Source organism: Phalangium opilio, unplaced genomic scaffold (assembly GCF_054372755.1).
Source record: "Phalangium opilio isolate 3A_F unplaced genomic scaffold, DU_Popi_V2 ptg000025l_1, whole genome shotgun sequence".
In the NCBI taxonomy this organism is placed as follows: Eukaryota; Metazoa; Arthropoda; class Arachnida; order Opiliones; family Phalangiidae; genus Phalangium; species Phalangium opilio.
Window position 1 is genome coordinate 382,943 of NW_028324156.1, and position 16,772 is coordinate 399,714.

Sequence of the window (16,772 nt, forward strand, 5' to 3'; positions counted from 1 at the left end):
TCGAGGTAAAGCGACGCCTGGTGAGGCGCTGTCAAAGGCTTAGAATACAGACTAAATAAGAAGATGACTGCAAAATTAACCGAGTCGCTTGTCGTTCTCGAACTAGCTCGAGATGTAAGTCTTTAGCATAACGAAGTATAGGTAATGTTATACTTATGGAAGATATCTAATAAACTTATGGTAACGTCTAATTTTTACTTGAATTGATTTTCTCAAGGACAAGAGATAATATAGTTTGTGAAACGTGATAGCTTCAATAGATGTATATATAATATTTAGCCCGTCAGATAAAAAGAAAATATAGAATAATTTTCTTTAAACCCATACCATTTAAGTTCAATTACAGTACAATATTTTAGTATTTTTCATGGCGTACGCTGCCACGACTCCAAATGTCAGAAAGAAAGTAAAAGCGACTTTAAATACACTTTTACCATTTGATTTTGGAAGTGGTACATTGTTTGTTGAATTACCAGAGTTTAACATTAAGGGTTTATTGACTCTTTTTTCGTAGGAAATTAGGGCATCCCTAGCGCCCAACCAGGCGTGCGGTCCCGTTATTCGGTATTGATACGACATCATGGGTCCCGTAAAACAAACCCAAAATAATTTAGGGTCACTAAAGAATAACGCGCGCAAGTTAGGCCTAACCCCGATGTAATCCGCTAGTTTCTCCATGTAAAAATACCAAAATATTCTGGTTTTGTGACGATTTCCTTCGTAACTCCAATGTCTTAACAGTTCCCCCGTTTTACGTATAGTGTGAGACATTCTTTCTTTGTTAGGTAGACGAACTTTGCCCTTTAGTACTTGGACGATCCATCTTGATTGCATTTCGGACACGGTGAAGACGCTGCCCTCGGGGTCGATCATGCCCACGAAGCTCAAGGTCGAAGGATGTTTCAAGTTCGCCGGAAAGACAAAATGGTACACTTCCAACGGATCCTTCTCGAAGTCCACTACGTCTTTGCTCAGGAATGGGTACTTTAACTCGTATCCAGTGGCCAGAACAATCACGTCTACTTCGTGGACTGTATCGTTATCGTCTTTGAAGATAACACCGTTCTCAGTCAGGTTAGAAACGTCTTTTTTCAACTGCAATAAATTGATTCGGTTTAATTAAAATCGGCTACTGGATCGAATGTGTCACAATTACCTTTACTGTTCCATTGAGAAGTCTAACTGCCAGTTCATCGTTGATGATGGTGTACTGGTTATAGATTCTTCTGTTTGGTTTTAAATTGTAGAATTCGTGGTCCACTTTGTAATTGAGTTGGGCCTCGGCTTTATCGAAGATACTTTTAAAAGAGGATAATCCTTTTAACAACATATCCTTGCGCCGGTAAAACTCGATATCATATGGTTTGCCATATTTCCCTAATCTATTGTGAATCCAGCTGCCATGGCGACTACTTAGATAAACCTACAATAACAAATGTTTAATTTTTTTTTTTGGTTTTAATTTAATGAAATATCAATTACTTTCTCTGCCACATGACTTAATTCCACGGCGATGTCGGCTCCAGAATTACCCAAACCAATTACTAAGGCCTTGCAACCTTCAAACGGTTCCGGTCTCTTGTAGCTATGAGAATGCATCGTTTTCCCCTTGTACTTGTCCATTCCCGGTAGTTCAGGCGTATGAGGATAGGCGTGGTGTCCCGCGCAAACCATTACAGCGTCAAATACCGCTTCAACACTAACGTTTTTAGATTCGTCATTAGCAATTACAATCCAGCGACCGGTTTCGTCGTAATCCGAGTTAGGAGTCACTTTCAAGACGCGATGACGAAATTTCACTCTGTCACGTAAGCCGAAATGGTCGGCGTATGATGATAAGTACTTGTGAACAAACTAAAATATGGGACAAAGATATAGTCAAGTATGTGCAGGATTTGGTTTTATGTTGGTACATACTTTATGAGGCATGTAATTAGGAAAATCGTCAGGCGGCGGAAAATCACTATAGGCGCTCATTTCTTTGCTAGTGTTCATGTAAGTACCTTTCATGACGCAAGCCAAACCTTCCACGTCATCCTCACGGTATTTCCATAATCCCCCAACATGATCGGACACTTCGTAACAAATTGCATCAAAATCTTCTTCTAACAGGGCCTTGAGAGCCGCGAGTCCACTTGACCCGGCGCCAATGACGCACACTTTTTTCATCTTTTCTGAAACGAATCTTTTAATAAATCCCCTTAAATCTAGTTACAGTATACATTCTTAATTAACATTAAAGTAACAGTAGATATTTCTTAATAAATTGATCAGTTGAATCACTTACCTCTTTTGTTCGTCTCTATTCAGGCTTAAATGACCGAGCGAAAATTTCCTACCGTCTCCAAGATATTTTGTAATACAGTATTTACCAACAATTTTAATTTTAAAATTTTATTTTCCTCAATATTTCATTCCCCTTTCATTACTCCTCATATTAGAAGTTTCCTTATAAACGTGTACATTTGACACGCGGTAACAGGAAATATTATAATTCGTGAATAATAGTAATAGGTCTAGTTTTTCCTCAATTTTATTATTATATTAATTGATTTTTATATATATCTTTATTATTAAACATAACAGAAATACATTTAAACCAGTTTTTAAATTTTAAAAAATAAATCTGACTAGTAGAGCCAATATAACGACGGCAGCAATCCAAAAGACGATTTGTTGCGATTGTAATCCGGATGAATTGACTTTCTTGGCGCAGGCGTTGCTATCCAAGGCTTTCCTTATTCTTTCGTGGTATGTCAACATGGCTTGTCTCGCCCCTGGCCACGAGTGAGGTCCGTAGAGTCGGAATTGATAGGGTAAATTAGGTCCGAAATAGTACGCGAAGAATATCTTCGGATCGGTCAACAGCATCCTCCAGAAACCGGGTTTAACCCCAAAGAAACTTCCTATGGTATCCATATACTCTTGGAAGATGACTTCCGTTACGTGACGGGTACCGGAAATGAAATGTTCCCTGTTGAATTGCAATCGCTTCTCGATGTCATTCATCATTTCCTCTTTGGATGGTAGTTTAACATTTCCTTTGAATACTTGAGCGTACCATCTGGCTTGTAATTCGCTGACTGGAAACAGGGACCCGATAGGTTGGACATTGCCAATAAAGACCAGCGTTGGATGAGACATTTTTGGGGGGAATGCAAACATATACAACTCGCACGTTTTGTTGTCGAGATTGGCGATTTTTGGATCCAAAAATGGGAAGGATACGTTGTAACCTGTGTCGTTAATACTAATTAGTTTATTGTTATTTTGCCGATATTTATGTGTACCTACCAGTTGACATGACAACAGCGTCTAAAGGTACAACTTTGTCTTCCTCTCCTTTGAAAACAACGCCGTCTTCGGTAAATTTCTTCACTGGGCCTTTAATAACGACAGTTCCGCTAAGGATTCTGTTGGGTAAAGCGTCGCTAACGGTCGGATGCTGATTCCAGAAGCGATGAGCGGGAGTTAGCCCGTAGAAAGCGTGGTCCACTAAGGAGTTGGCATTTCTCTCGGATAAGTAGTTCTTCAATGACTCCGGTAAAAATAGAGACGCGAAACGACTTGGAAACTGCATGTCAATGGGGTAACCCCTTTTCCCCACGCGATTCAGAATCCAGAAACCTCGTCTCGTGGTCAAATACACCTAAGTTGGTTGTATTTCAAGATAAACATTTTGAGAAACTATGTGGAGGGTTTTTAAATACCTGTTCAGCGGCGGCGCTTAACTCTACGGCGATGTCAACACCTGAATTACCGTTGCCCATAACCATGATGCGTTGGTCCCGGTAGCTATCTGGGACTTTGTAGCTGTGAGAGTGGGATACTTTTCCCTTGAACTTATCCAAGCCTTCGTATTCCGGAATGTGTGGGTCCACGTGATGCCTGCGTAATTTATGTCCGAAATGTTTCTTAATAATAGAGGACGTAATTGTCAAACGTACCCAGTACAAATCATGACGCCATCGAATACTTCTTCCCATTCTTCAACCACTTTAGTGTTCGGGTCCCATTTTTTAAGTTTGACCAACCATTGACCAGTAGTTTTAAAATCAGAAGTTGGCGTGACCCATTTGACTTCGTGGTTGAATCTAAAGATGGTTTATCGTCAAGAGCTTCCTGACCTTTTTATTTTTAAACAACAAGGGCTTACTTGACGTATTTTTCCAAGTCAAAGTGCTTAGCGTACATCTTGATGTACTCTAGGACGTATTTATTATGCATAAAATTAGGGAAATGGTCGGGAACCATGAAATCGCTATAGGTGTGGACTTCTTTGCTGGTATTGATAATGGTTGACCTCATGACAGATGACCTTCCTTCTATGTCCTCTGGCGTATAATTCCATAGTCCACCGATATGTTGGGATTTTTCGAAACAGACCGGATGCAACTCTTCCTCGAGACAAGCTTTCACGCTGGTCAAACCACTCTCTCCGCCTCCGATGATGGCGATCTTCTTTCCTCTTTTTGTCTCTGGCATCTTAGAACGGATTCCGAAGTATTCACGACGGAGTCTCAAATAACTTTAAGTAAAGATTTAATACGCAGTGCGTAAAGCCTTTTTCAAGTTTCTCTTGTGTTATCGGTTTAAAAATCCAGTTTCGTAAATTAGATTTTATTATCATTATCAGCGACTGATAATGTCGCGTTGCTGACATATGACAGCCGTCTCTAGAGAAAGACTGTCGCACAGTCTCCTTCAACCACATGTCATAGAAAATTTGAGGGAATAGAATTTGGTTATAACTGCTTCAATCTGACTCTACTTATTAGGTACACAATTGAGGCTTTATGGGTATAGAATTTGGTTAAAACTGCTTCAATCTGACTCTATTAGGTGCATATTTTTAACCTATAAACAACTACATATATATAACAGTTCTTTTAACAGATTATGTTATCGATGTTCTAAAATATCGTGTTATACAATTTAAATAATTCTTGTTGTTTTAATGTCTATTTTATTTTGAGCGTCACTGACAATAGGATGTTGGGACAGTATTCTTTGTGAGACTTTCAAGCCATAACTCAAGTAGTTAAATTAAAAAAAAACCCATACAATTATGCATAAGTTTGGTATAATTTAATTTCCGCGCCAAAAACTTAGAAATTGTTTCAACATATCTAAATAGGAATTGCCAGCTTCAAAGGGTCTTAGTAATATCAAAAAAAAAAACCTAAGTTTTTTTTTTTTTTTTTATTAAAAGTATATGGGCCAAGTGGGCTTGGCTTTTCGCCTGCCTCGGGCCCGTCTTTTTGGATACCGCGTGGTGTTTTGCACAAAATTTTTTTTTTTTTTTTTTGTTTTTGTTGTCCACGGAACCCTTGTTAATTAAAACAAGGAGGCGAATCGTTGCTTTACGTGAGACGGAATTCGAGAATCGACGTCCTGTCGGGAGAGTGATGTATGGAAGGCTCGGTTTAGCATTAAGGTTACCAGGGCACTGAGGTCGTAGTCCTGGTTCATATTTTGGGCGAAAGTCACCAGAAGTTCCGCCAGAAGGGGCGCAACTATTTCGGTTGGAGGAGCCAGAGCGGTGCTGTCTTCGGCTTTGGTGGACTGGGGAGGCAGGGGTTTTCGTGCTGGTTGGGCGTCTCCGCGCAAAGAGCCTTGGGTTACTGACGCGTAAGTTGTAGTGCGGGCTGTCATGTGTATACGTTGTGCTGCTTCATGTTTGGGGATGTGTTCTTTCTGTTGTAGTCTTAGTATTTGTATTTCTTTCAATCGGGTGGGGCAAGAATGGGTGGTGGCTGTGTGTGGTCCTTTGCAGTTCGGGCAATTGGTGGTAGTCTCGCAGTCCGTTTTGGTTTCGTGGGATGCGCCACAGGAATTACAGCGGAAGACTGAGCGACAGTATTTCGCTGGGTGTCCAAAGCGTTTGCAATTCTTGCATTGCCTGGGCCGGCGTTCGTATGGTGTTATCGGGTAATTTCTGTAGTAGAAGCGTACTTCCGGGGGCATCTGTGGTTGGTTAAAGTGAAGTAGGTAAAAAGTGCTGGTTGGGCCTAATCGTTTCACTGATTCTATCATGTATCCTTTCTGTGTTAACGCTTCTTTGATGGTCTCTTCGGAAAAGTCATGTGGTACGTTTTTTATAATTCCTTTGGCGCCTTCGTCTCTTGTGCTGCCTGGTTGTGTTACTGTAAATTTTATATTGTCTACGTGTGTCCATTTGTGGAGCGTGGTCCTTTGTTCGTTGGTGTTTGGGACCAGCAACAAGGCTCCTCCTCTTAGCACCCTGAGATCTTTTAATTCTCCTACTAGTTTCTCAATACGTTGGCAAAGGTTGGGGAATGAGATATCATGGAACGTTTTTTCCTCTTTGCTTCCTGGTTCGCCAATTGGATGCGCTCGGAAATTACTTGGTTGGAAAATGAGTGGACTTACCGGGGTCCTATCCTCTTGTATTAATATTGCTGCTGTGGGAACTGGTACTTCCCCTCCTGGTTTTGTCAAGGCTGGTCTGTTGTGAGTTGTTCCGACTTCTGGGTCATCATCCGTAATCGAGTTCGCGGATTCGTCCATCCCGTCGCTTTCTATGGCTTGGGCATTTAGCTCAAGCTGCAGTTTCTTGGTCGATGCTGGCCCGGGTATGGGTTTTTTCTTGCGTTTCTTCTTAACGGGGCCGGACCCCGTTATAAGTTGTACCAAGCCTTTCGGCATGACGAACTCCTAAGTAGTCAGAAACTCGCAATTCACACAGTCAAGAGCGGTGAACAAAACAACCGTCCTCTACGAGAGTTGACACGGTTCTCAACCTAAGTTTAAAGTTGTAAAAATAAGTTAAATGTAGTTTTAAATTGGTATTTCTTTTTTGGAGTGACTTTATTAAAATTTTCTCCCTTATAGCATGGTCTCCTGTAATAATACTCCATGGTGGTAGACACCCAGTCTTACCGCCATCTGTCTGTCTGTATCATAGAAAAAGGGTATACAGTCACATCCTTCACGGAAGTTGACATTATGGTTTAAGAAGGAAGTAGGTCTAGTTCTTGTTTAATTAAGTTTCAATTATCTATTAGTCCGCGTTTATTTACATTAGGGATTGTAGATAATTCACCCATGAAGCCTCTTCTAAGGCCAACTATAGTCTTTGCAATTTTATCGGGTCTGTCGACCGCGTACGCGTAACTAAAAAATAGTTACTTAGGCCTAAAAGTCGAGTACTTAAAGACACCTACTTGAGTTTTCCCAGCCCATTTCCGTCAATTATGGAACTACAACTGATACTTTTGACAGTTTTATCCGTAGTATTGGACTACGCCCGTTCCCGTAAGTCATAAAAATGAAAATTAATCTAAAATCTGTTATAGAACTTTCTTAAATATTTGCGTGATTAGAGCTAGCGACTGAATGTGGACCACTACCCGTAATCTCAAACTTAGAACCTATAGACCCGGGAAATCCCCCTTACCCTGTTGGAAAGGATATTAAATATAATTGTCGTCGAGGTTACGTTCGCCTAGACGGCAACAATAAGGCCATTTGTCAACAGTCTTCATCCAACCAAGCTCCTGAATGGGTTAAACCCACATTGACATGTACCGGTAAGTTATTTCTTAGATATTATCAAATTTTTCGCGCGTTTTTTTCTGACGTAATTTTGTTTGTTAAGGCGTTAGGTGTGGAGAACCGAGAGATTCTCCACATTCAAAAAAAATTGGTTATGACTACACATTTCCCAATAATGTTACTTACGTTTGCGATGAAGGTTACAAGATGAGGGGAACTAGGGCAACGCTATATTGTTTACCTAACGGAAATTGGTCAATTGACGTTCCGCAATGCGAAAGTCAGTCTCTAGTTTCTTTAAAAATCATCCTCTTCAATTAAAATTACTTATTTTAGTCATATCTTGCGGGGAATTGCCTTCAATTGAGAATGGTTACGTTAAATACGAGCCAGACACCAATTATGGTTCAAAGGCCATTTACGAGTGTAACTCTGGTTTCAAATTAAGTGGAATGCCTAAAAGAGAGTGCCTCTCTAACGGAACATGGACTGGAAAAGAACCTACTTGCGAAAGTAAGTAAATTTGACTCAATTAGTCTTATTCCTGATCAGCGCCACCTACCCATAGCGGCGACTTTGAGAACTACTGTAAGCGGCAAGCCAATCAGATGTCGCTAAAATCTGGTGACGTCACTGACTGGCACTCTCGGGTCTTACCAAAAATGACGTCACCAGATTTTAGCGACATCTGATTGGCTTGCCGCTTACGGTAGTTCTCAAAGTCACCGCTATGGGTAGATGGCGCTGATCAGGAATAAGGCTAATTCTCTTAATGAAATTTAAGTCGTAAATTTATTTATTAATATTTTCAGTATCCAGTTGCGAACCTCATTCTTCGTTGCTTAATGGTCGTATTATTCATAATGCAAATGTCACTAAAGTAGGCGCCTTAGTCATCTTTCAATGCAATGCCCCTGGTTTTACACCCGCTACCATCAAATGCCTTCCTTCTGGTGAATGGACCGATAAACCACCCAATTGTCCAGGTATTTTAACGAGTCGGAGTTTCCGAACACAGCAATTAAATTAATTAATTTTATTTTATTTTATTAATAATGAATGGCTTTGCAGCACTAACTACGAACGCACCCTCATTTACCCCAACAACTGAAACAGATTTTAAGCAGAGTACACCAGAGGCAACGACTGGTCCATCCGCAGGTTGGAATAGGGAGGGGAAACGTGTTAAATTAAAGCTTAAAACAGCGTGGAATGATTTTAAAAATTTCGTTAATTAATTTCTAATAAAAGTTTTCAAATCTTGATTGTATTTATTTGATTAGCTGATGGTTCTAAGGGAGGAGAGAGTATCAAATGTGGGGATCCCGGTCCAATTGAAAATGGTTACTTAGTGGAGGAGATTGCTTTCCCAACCAATCGGAGTGTCTCTTATCGTTGTGTTGATGGATTTAATCTTAAAGGACCTTCAACTTTGACCTGTCTCCCATCTGGATTATGGAATGCCTCTACTTTGCCCAGATGTAATTAATTTATTTATTTATTCATTTATTCATTCATAATCTCATTACTAATTTATTTTAACTTTAGTTACACTTTGGCCTATTTTTATTCTTTAGGTTAATTATTTAATTATTACAATTTGGCCTATTTTTATTCTTAAGCTTAATTATTTAATTATTACACTTTGGCCTATTTTTTTAGGTTAATTAATTAATTAATAATCTTAATTATTTAATTATTACGAATTTAATTTAACTTTAATTACACTTTGGCCTATTGTTTTTAGGTTAATTAATTAATAATCTTAATTATTTAATTATTACGAATTTAATTTAACTTTAATTACACTTTGGCCTATTTTTTAGGTTAGTTAATTAATAATCTTAATTATTTAATTATTACGAATTTAATTTAACTTTAATTACACTTTGGCCTATTTTTTTAAGTTAAATAAAATTCGTAATAAGTAATTAATTAACTTTAGTTTCACTTTGGCCTATTTTGCAAGTTAATTATTTAAGAGTCCCATTTATTTAGTTATTACAAATTTTATTTAACTTTAATTATACTTTAGCCTATTTTTTTCAGGTTAATTAATCTCATTTATTTGTTATGAATTTTATTTAACTTTAATTACACTTTGGCCAATTTTTTAGGTTAATTAATATTTAAGAATCCCATTTATTTAATTATTACGAATTTATTTTAACATTAGTTACACTTTGGCCTATTTTTTAGCTTAATTAATATTTAAGAATCCCATTTATTTAATTATTACAAATCTTATTTAACTTTAACTACACTTTGGCCTATTTTTTAGGTTAATAATAATTACTTATCACGAATCTTATTTAATTTTAATTATACATTAACCTTTCTTTTAGGTTAATTAATTAATTACTTATTAATAATCTCATTTATTACGAATCTTATTTAACTTTTATTACATTTTGACCTATTTTTTAGCTTAATTAATTAATTATTAATGATCTCATTTATTACGAATCTCATTTAATTTTAATTACAATTTGAATTTGGCCTATTTTTTGTATTTTTTCGTTTTTTCGTTTTTTAGGTCAGAGAAAAATGTCAATCGAAATGATAATTGGAATTGTGGTTGGCGTAGTGTGTTTATTGATTTTAATAGGAGTTGGAGTTGTCTTTTACTTAAAGAAGAGGAAAGCTAATTCACCTCAGAATCCGGGTTTAAAAAACAAAGCCCAAGCCATGGATGCTAAACACGTAGATGAAATTAGAAATTTAGAACGTAATAAGAAACCCATCCCTGTCACTTCTCTATAACATTGATCCATCCATCCCTGGCTCTCCTAAACCACAGTCATTAAGTATCCTTCACCTTACTTAATTAGTTTAATTTAATTTAATTGAGTTTAAAATTAATAGAAAGTATTTGCCTTTTTCATGAAATTTAAAAGAACATATTGTTCTTCAAAATTTCGTTATTATTCCTTTTCAGGCTTAGAAGGGAGAACTTAATTGCATTTAAAATCCTATTATTGATGGTAAAAATGGTTCCTTTTAGAACTGTAACTTCCCTTTCCCTTTAAAAGCTTAAGATAAAAAAAAAAGCTTTGACGATTAAACGATAGACTCTTTTTGATAATGCGAGACTTAATATTAAGAATCGCGAATTTAATGAGAGACTAATTAAAGAAGTTTGCGTGCAATTTCTTATTTTTCTAAAGAAAAAAATAATTCAACGTCATTTGGATACAAACTACTATAAAAATTTTATAGGCATATGCAATGCAATGCACAACCCTGATTTAATAACGTTTAATGAAAATATTCAAAATACCAAAGTTATAGTTTCGTTAGGTTGCATTTAAGTGTAAATACTCAGGACAATATATATATATATATTACGAATACGAGTGCTATATTTCGTTCATTTTCCTAGTCTTTACAATATATTTTAAATTATAAATGGACATTTTTTTAGTATAAATATATACTTAAACACTAAGCCTACGAGTTGACATTGACCAACTGTTTTATCGAGAGAATCTCACCAAAATCCTCCCTCCATGACTTTGTTGTACGCTAATTTGATCAAACGGAGAGCTTATTTAATTAAAATGGAGTTTGACTATTAATTCCTGCACTCGTGTCTGCGTTTTTGTAGTATTTCTTCATTTATTTTCCCCCCTCTTAATTAATTAATTAATGTTGTATGTATATGCCTATGAATGTAATGTAAATATTGAAAATTTAAAGCTTTTGTAAAGAAAAATTTATTATATATAGATTATAATGAAATAAAATGTGTTCACTTTAAGTGCCAAGATTATTTAAATAGAGATTTATTTCGTTTTTTGACTTTTTCTTAATTTTTAGGCCTAAAATTGGAATTTATTCTGGTCTTTGCCACACTTGTTTTATAAGAATGTCAACATTCTTGGTCACGTGATTCAATCCCCGGTCCCTGATTAGTCGAAAAGCGCTCCAGACTGACGTCACATCCGCCCCGCATTGAGTTTTTTTCGTTCTCTTTGAAAGCGGCTGGGAAATTCCATCGTTCCGGAATTAGGCCCGATTTTAGTGAATTTTGCGTTGATTATCTTTATTTGAACCGTATTTAATTTGATTTAAGTCTATAAAACTTAGTTTCAAAGTCGGTATAGTGAAACTTTGTTTTAATTTATCCTGGCGCGGTAATACATGATGGAAACCTCGGCTGAAATTTAGCCCGCCAAAATTCGGCTGTCAAATTGGAAATAATTACGGATTGACATTTTATGCAAGTATTGCTGGATTAATCATCGAAACATGAGCAAATTTGCCGCGGAAAAGCTCGGATAATAGGCGAGTTTTGCTCTAAATATATGGAATCAAGATAAACCGGAAGCGGCGAGTGATTGACAGGCTTCATCACCGGTTACAGTTGAAGAGAATAAATTCACTATCCTAATTAATGTAAGTCTTAATTTGGATTTCAACAACGAATATCATTGAAAACTGGACGAAAGGTTTCCAGCCGCGTTATTTCTGAGGTTGTGAGTTCAATAGAAAACCCAGTCTCGGTGAATTTAGAATGCTAAAATGGTAAGCCTAATCCGCCATTTTGATCTGAGAAGACGACTCTAGTTCAAAGGTTGGTCACCAAGTTGCGCCACCGTCGCATGCAACTCCATTTTGAAATATAATTTTCGCGCTTCATCATTGGACAGCCGAAGTGCGGTTCTATTTTGTGCCACGTGCGTGATTTTCATTTTCGCGAGTGCTAAGCCTTTTCTCAAGTTATTTGTGCGTGAAATTGGATTAAAATCATCAAATTTCGGGATCAACGCTTTGGAATATTAAATTACTCATCTTAAACGTGGATTATCTTGGATTTTTATGGTAAGTCCCGAACTTTTTTTAGCCGGATTAGCTGGCAATGGGATTTATTTTTTAGTTAGAACCTTGGTTTATGTAAGGGGCTTAGAGCCCCGACTTTTGTATACTTATTTTGCCAAATAAGGATGCAATAAGTCATTGTTTCTGGGTTTAAGGTGTGACCAACCTACTAATCAAATTCGCTTTAATGGCAGATAAGTTTAAGGATGCGCACAACTTTAGTGGCACGCATTTTGCAGGGGTGTGAGGTTTATATAGAATTATTTGCCTGCTTAGCATATTTTTAGCCAGTGTTTGTTAGTTATTTTTAAGCCTTTGAGTGTGGGTTGGATTTAGGGGGGGGGGACATACCGGCTTGTCCGTGCCGAAAGGCATTGCACACGGACCACATGACCCTGGTCCCTGGATTTAAGGAATGCGAGATTAATTGGGTTCTGCGTTAATTTTAGGTTAATTTTCCCCGCGACCTCCTTCGTTAGGGCAATAGGGTTCAATAGGTCACGCTTTGCATCGGGGCGCTGTGATTAACTCAAACGGATTGCTGTAAATTTTGGAAACAATGATCGTTTCTGTTAAATGTAAAGCCATTCTATCGAACTTGACAAGCTTGTTACGATTATCAACGATTTTTCCCCCCAATATTTTGACTTTGAATCCGAATATCAAATACTTGAATCCGTAAAAGTGCAACAGGGTGTGTCATATCAGGAACAAAAAAAATTCAACCTCTTATTTTATTTTTATATAAAAATAGTTTTGGTGTTTATTTCTAAGGGTAACTACCCACAATCCTCCTTGTAAGTTTAAAAGAAAAACCAGTATTTGACAAGGTCATTTAAATAGAAAGTGTCCCCTAAAGGCTTTGTTGATGCTGTCACGTTGTTCTTGGCGTTTTAAACACTGTCGCCAACCAATGGTTGTTGCAACTTGAATTTAAAATTTTCTTACGGACTTTGATCTTGGTTCGGCTCCGCCCTTTTAGCCTGGCGGCGAAGTTGCCCTACCCCTTGCTGGCTGAATTGTATACCATAGATATGACGACGAAGAAAGAGTGGGGCAGGTGGTTTTTCCTGGCAAATATGAACCCTTAATAGATAATTAGATTAGTCAATTAAGATTCGTAATCAATTTATTTGATTTTCATCATGTGAGTAATTAAACTCGGGTGGCGATTTCCAGTTTTTTTTTTTCCTTTCTTTCCGTCGCCGGATTTTGGGTTTGGCCAACAAAAATATTCGTTAGGCCTTAGCTTTGGTTTACCGTTTACCGCGTCGGAGTTTTATTTCTATTCTTCAAGTACTTGAGTACAATCAACTTTTCATCTTTGATCCGGCGTCCTTGTATTTATCGAGGCAACCTTGGAAGAAAAAAAATGACCTGTTGTACTGCTAGAACGTTTCTTTTGACCGTCTGTGCCCTGCAAATGGTGAGAAATTTCTTCTCTCTCTGATGATATCATTCATTTATTTATTCAAACTAGCTTTGCTAATTACCTTGGGTTAAATTTTTGATGGTTTTAGTTGGCGACTGTTCAACGAGAAGTATTTGATTTCTTAGGTTATATGTGGGCGCCAATTATTGGCAATTTTTTTCAACTCATCTGCGTTATTTTTGGAATATTTGGCATTTATCATTTTAGACCAAAATACCTAGCTGTGGTAAGATTGATTGATTGTTTTAAAGGCGACATTCTTATAATAAGTTTTCTTTTCAATTTTATCCTTTGTTGATTTACTTTATAAATATTTTTCGTATTTAGTATTGCGTTTGGTCTTTCTTATGGATTGGTTGGAATGTTTTTATCATTTGTTTATACTTAGAAGTTGGAATTTTACGAATTGTAAGAAATCCGAAACCTTTAAATATTTGTTTTCCCATAACAATGCTTCCCTAAACCGAGAGGGTTAACCATGAATGGTTATTTCTTTATTAATTATTGAAAAATGTATCAGGAATCCGAGGTTTTAAACCTGGGAACGGGTAGTCGGAGTTGGTGGACTGCAAATGGGATTGGATGCAAATTAATTTCAAATTATTCTGTGAGTGAGCTGGAGAAGAATCAGTTCTCAACGCCTCCTAGTTCAATTGAGGGATGTCTTTTACAATATTATTACGTTGAATGTGTTCAGGCCGCTGTTCAGTGTCTATTAGCTGTACGTCACTACATTAAGATAATCCTCTCGATCTTAAATATAAATAATTGATTATTTTGTCGTTGTTTTTGTGGTAGTTATTTGGGTTTGTGGCTGCGGCCTACGTTATTTACGTTTACACAGAAGAAGATGATTCTTGTGAGTTGCCATACCCGTTCTCCTATACCCTTCCCACCCCCTTATCTTAACTATATTTCTTTGATTTAATTTAATTGAAATAGGTTAGAATTTAGACTTTAAAGTTTAAGGAGATGGTTTTTTAGATTTAATTATATTATTTATTTATTTATTTATCTGTAAAAAACATTTGTTGGGGGGAAATATAATTTTTATTGTTATTTAGTTGTTTATTTCTTTTTGATCCTGTTTATTTTTTTTGTCCCTGGTGGGATGACACCTGTATTATATTTCAGTCGATTTCATTGGTGGCTTTGAGTCTTTTTCGTCCTACCATTCCCCATCCAAGAGTTCCCACATTCATCTGCAGCCAATGTACGTATGAATGTGCAGACCATTTCTATGTTTTTTTTTTTTTAATAATTATTTTTTTAATCGCCACCATTGAAAACGCAATTCTCTCGTAGTCTTATTAATCTCTCCCTAGTTCTGTTGACTTATCACTTAAAAACTAACAACATCCATAACCCCTTTTTCTTAAACTAACCATTCAGGGTTTGTATGTAAAGTTGCTGTCAGTACAAACCCTGTAAAAAATTCCTCCTAACAAATCTAAAGTTAGGCTGAATCTTTCAATAAGTTCATTAAGCGTAATTAATGGATTTTAATTAATGTTATCTGTTTGCAAATATTTCAACATTGTCTACATTAGCTACGAGGAGAAACAAGCACGGTCTAGCGTATAGCATAGAGTATCACGCTAGCGGAACTAATACTCACCTTCAGGACGCGAATGGAACTCTGTACCAAAGACCTATGACCCCTCGAAAAGTCAAGAGACGATCCACTCGTTCCAAAAGGGGTTCCTTAAGACAAAGTTACTATCAAAACCCGGTTACCAAAATTATGAACCAATCCGCGGAGACTTCCTCCATTGACAGTTACCATTTACACCCCCATAAAACGCGAACTCCACATCTCTTCCAACCACCTCCACCACCCGCTTCTTACCCAGGTCACGCTAACCCCGTTTATGTTGGTTCGCAACCAAACTCTAGAGCTTCCAGCTTCACTTATTTGAATGCTGATCCCAGATTAAGTCCCATTTACGTTAATGACTCGGAAACGGTCATCTAAGTTTGCGTGGACAACAAGACATTGATTGCCATACTTTTTTTCTGTGTTCTGTGCGCGATACCTATTTATATATCCTACTTTATACGACAATTAACTGTGAAGATAAACAGTATTTTTTATGCAAATGACTTTTTATATAAAAACAACGATGGTTAATACGTGTTTTTTTTTTAATGACGAAATTCGTAAGAAATTAGCACTTATTTTAATTTCAGGAAATAATGAAATATAATTAATTTCACACAACGATTGTAACCTCTAATCCACCAAGTGCCTTTTAAGAATGGACCCAAAGTTAATGAGGTTTTTTAAAATATACGTAACGTAAATAAACAGGTGGTATTTTGCCAAAACAAACTTAATTTGATAAAGGAGGGAATGATAATTGTAAATAATAATGTAAGACACGCAAAGTTGAGAGAATTTAATGTCTAAATCATGAATGACATGAATGACATGAATTTGTACAAATGATCTTTTAGTTGGCACCTTTTCCACGTATTTTTTTTTTTTTTTTTTTAATATTAAGAATGATTGATATGATTGTAATTATCTATCAACGTGGCACTCCTATAAATATATCAAGCTCAAATTTAATTTAATCACAATTAAAATGGCTCAAAATAAGAATTAGTTTAGTTCCAAAATATTTGTGCCATCGATAGATTAATTAATTCATTAATTTTAGCTTAATAATTAATTAACGACTGCTAATTAAGTTCTCTCTGAATTATAAATGAATGAAAGTTCTCAAGAAATTAAATATTATTTTGCATTTAAGTAAATATTTTATATTACTTTGGCTAATTATGATTAAAAAAAAAAGAATAATCTGTGATCCTTAAACGTTGCCTGTCACTTAATTACATAATTAGGTGTAATTAAATCATTAAATTAGGGTTAATTGATGGAGGTACACATTCTTGAGAAGTTATCGAGATTTCTGCCAATTTTAGACCAACTTGGACGCTTTTTTCTAATGAGGCTCCATTCAAAAGAGAGTTGGCCATTCCGGCTACCAAACTA

The 16,772-nt window shown here is 36.5% G+C and overlaps 6 protein-coding genes across 8 annotated transcripts in view; 3 read left to right on the top strand and 3 right to left on the bottom strand.

Annotated features, from left to right (window-relative positions):
- Positions 1-336: 336 nt before the first annotated feature.
- LOC149691577 (flavin-containing monooxygenase 5-like) lies at positions 337-2,169 on the bottom strand. Its single transcript, XM_089869424.1, has 4 exons — positions 1,918-2,169; positions 1,483-1,854; positions 1,157-1,423; positions 337-1,095 (listed from the first exon to the last, which is right to left on the bottom strand). Exons 1-4 carry the CDS (start codon positions 2,167-2,169, stop codon positions 337-339), a joined length of 1,650 nt encoding a protein of 549 aa, XP_089725550.1.
- Positions 2,170-2,517: 348 nt separating this feature from the next.
- Positions 2,518-4,808, bottom strand: LOC149691578 (flavin-containing monooxygenase 5-like). The gene is made up of 5 exons (XM_089868888.1): positions 4,157-4,808; positions 3,948-4,094; positions 3,711-3,888; positions 3,295-3,649; positions 2,518-3,236 (listed from the first exon to the last, which is right to left on the bottom strand). The coding sequence occupies exons 1-5, from the start codon at positions 4,483-4,485 to the stop codon at positions 2,614-2,616; spliced, it is 1,632 nt and encodes a 543-aa protein (XP_089725014.1). The 5' UTR covers positions 4,486-4,808; the 3' UTR covers positions 2,518-2,613.
- A 2,122-nt stretch (positions 4,809-6,930) lies between these two features.
- On the top strand, positions 6,931-11,290 carry LOC149691579 (P-selectin-like). Of its 2 annotated transcripts, XM_089868914.1 has the most exons (8): positions 6,931-7,278; positions 7,347-7,553; positions 7,622-7,798; positions 7,855-8,031; positions 8,331-8,504; positions 8,590-8,679; positions 8,802-8,999; positions 10,055-11,290. In XM_089868914.1, the coding sequence occupies exons 1-8, from the start codon at positions 7,218-7,220 to the stop codon at positions 10,279-10,281; spliced, it is 1,311 nt and encodes a 436-aa protein (XP_089725040.1). In that variant the 5' UTR covers positions 6,931-7,217; the 3' UTR covers positions 10,282-11,290. The 2 variants fall into 2 exon arrangements, with proteins under 2 accessions (XP_089725040.1, XP_089725041.1); XM_089868915.1 differs by lacking the exon at positions 8,590-8,679.
- Positions 11,291-12,206: 916 nt separating this feature from the next.
- Positions 12,207-16,772, top strand: part of LOC149691580 (tetraspanin-14-like) — a 118,661-nt gene continuing 114,095 nt past the window's right edge. Inside the window, exon 1 of the mRNA XM_089868916.1 lies at positions 12,207-12,342. The gene's annotated coding sequence lies outside the window, so the exon portion shown is untranslated. The remainder of the gene's footprint in view (positions 12,343-16,772) is intronic.
- NKAIN (Sodium/potassium-transporting ATPase subunit beta-1-interacting protein) lies at positions 12,209-16,592 on the top strand. 2 transcript variants are annotated; one of them, XM_089868920.1, is made up of 7 exons: positions 12,209-12,342; positions 13,637-13,765; positions 13,860-13,997; positions 14,099-14,179; positions 14,292-14,492; positions 14,570-14,630; positions 15,322-16,592. In XM_089868920.1, the coding sequence occupies exons 1-7, from the start codon at positions 12,340-12,342 to the stop codon at positions 15,744-15,746; spliced, it is 1,038 nt and encodes a 345-aa protein (XP_089725046.1). In that variant the 5' UTR covers positions 12,209-12,339; the 3' UTR covers positions 15,747-16,592. The 2 variants fall into 2 exon arrangements, with proteins under 2 accessions (XP_089725046.1, XP_089725047.1); XM_089868921.1 differs by lacking the exon at positions 12,209-12,342 and having other exon boundaries at positions 12,894-13,765.
- The window catches only part of LOC149691582 (uncharacterized), a 120,553-nt gene continuing 119,936 nt past the window's right edge, over positions 16,156-16,772 (bottom strand). Inside the window, exon 15 of the mRNA XM_089868899.1 lies at positions 16,156-16,769. Within this exon, the coding sequence (XP_089725025.1) occupies positions 16,628-16,769 (142 nt within the window). The 3' untranslated portion in view covers positions 16,156-16,627. The remainder of the gene's footprint in view (positions 16,770-16,772) is intronic.

Bases quoted from the DNA above. Each gene is read 5' to 3' on its own strand.
- NKAIN (XM_089868920.1), top strand. The intron at 14,493-14,569 runs GTACGTCACTAC...TTTTTGTGGTAG, and splicing joins CTGTTCAGTGTCTATTAGCT to TTATTTGGGTTTGTGGCTGC. The intron at 14,631-15,321 runs GTGAGTTGCCAT...TGTCTACATTAG, and splicing joins CACAGAAGAAGATGATTCTT to CTACGAGGAGAAACAAGCAC.
- LOC149691579 (XM_089868914.1), top strand. From the start codon at position 7,218: ATGGAACTACAACTGATACTTTTGACAGTTTTATCCGTAGTATTGGAC. The intron at 7,554-7,621 runs GTAAGTTATTTC...TTGTTTGTTAAG, and splicing joins ACCCACATTGACATGTACCG to GCGTTAGGTGTGGAGAACCG. The intron at 9,000-10,054 runs GTAATTAATTTA...TTCGTTTTTTAG, and splicing joins TGCCTCTACTTTGCCCAGAT to GTCAGAGAAAAATGTCAATC.
- LOC149691577 (XM_089869424.1), bottom strand. From the start codon at position 2,169: ATGAAAAAAGTGTGCGTCATTGGCGCCGGGTCAAGTGGACTCGCGGCT. The intron at 1,855-1,917 runs GTATGTACCAAC...CCCATATTTTAG, and splicing joins CTAATTACATGCCTCATAAA to TTTGTTCACAAGTACTTATC. The intron at 1,424-1,482 runs GTAATTGATATT...TTGTTATTGTAG, and splicing joins TAAGTCATGTGGCAGAGAAA to GTTTATCTAAGTAGTCGCCA.
- LOC149691578 (XM_089868888.1), bottom strand. From the start codon at position 4,485: ATGCCAGAGACAAAAAGAGGAAAGAAGATCGCCATCATCGGAGGCGGA. The intron at 4,095-4,156 runs GTAAGCCCTTGT...AACCATCTTTAG, and splicing joins GACTTGGAAAAATACGTCAA to ATTCAACCACGAAGTCAAAT. The intron at 3,237-3,294 runs GTAGGTACACAT...TTAACGACACAG, and splicing joins CGCTGTTGTCATGTCAACTG to GTTACAACGTATCCTTCCCA.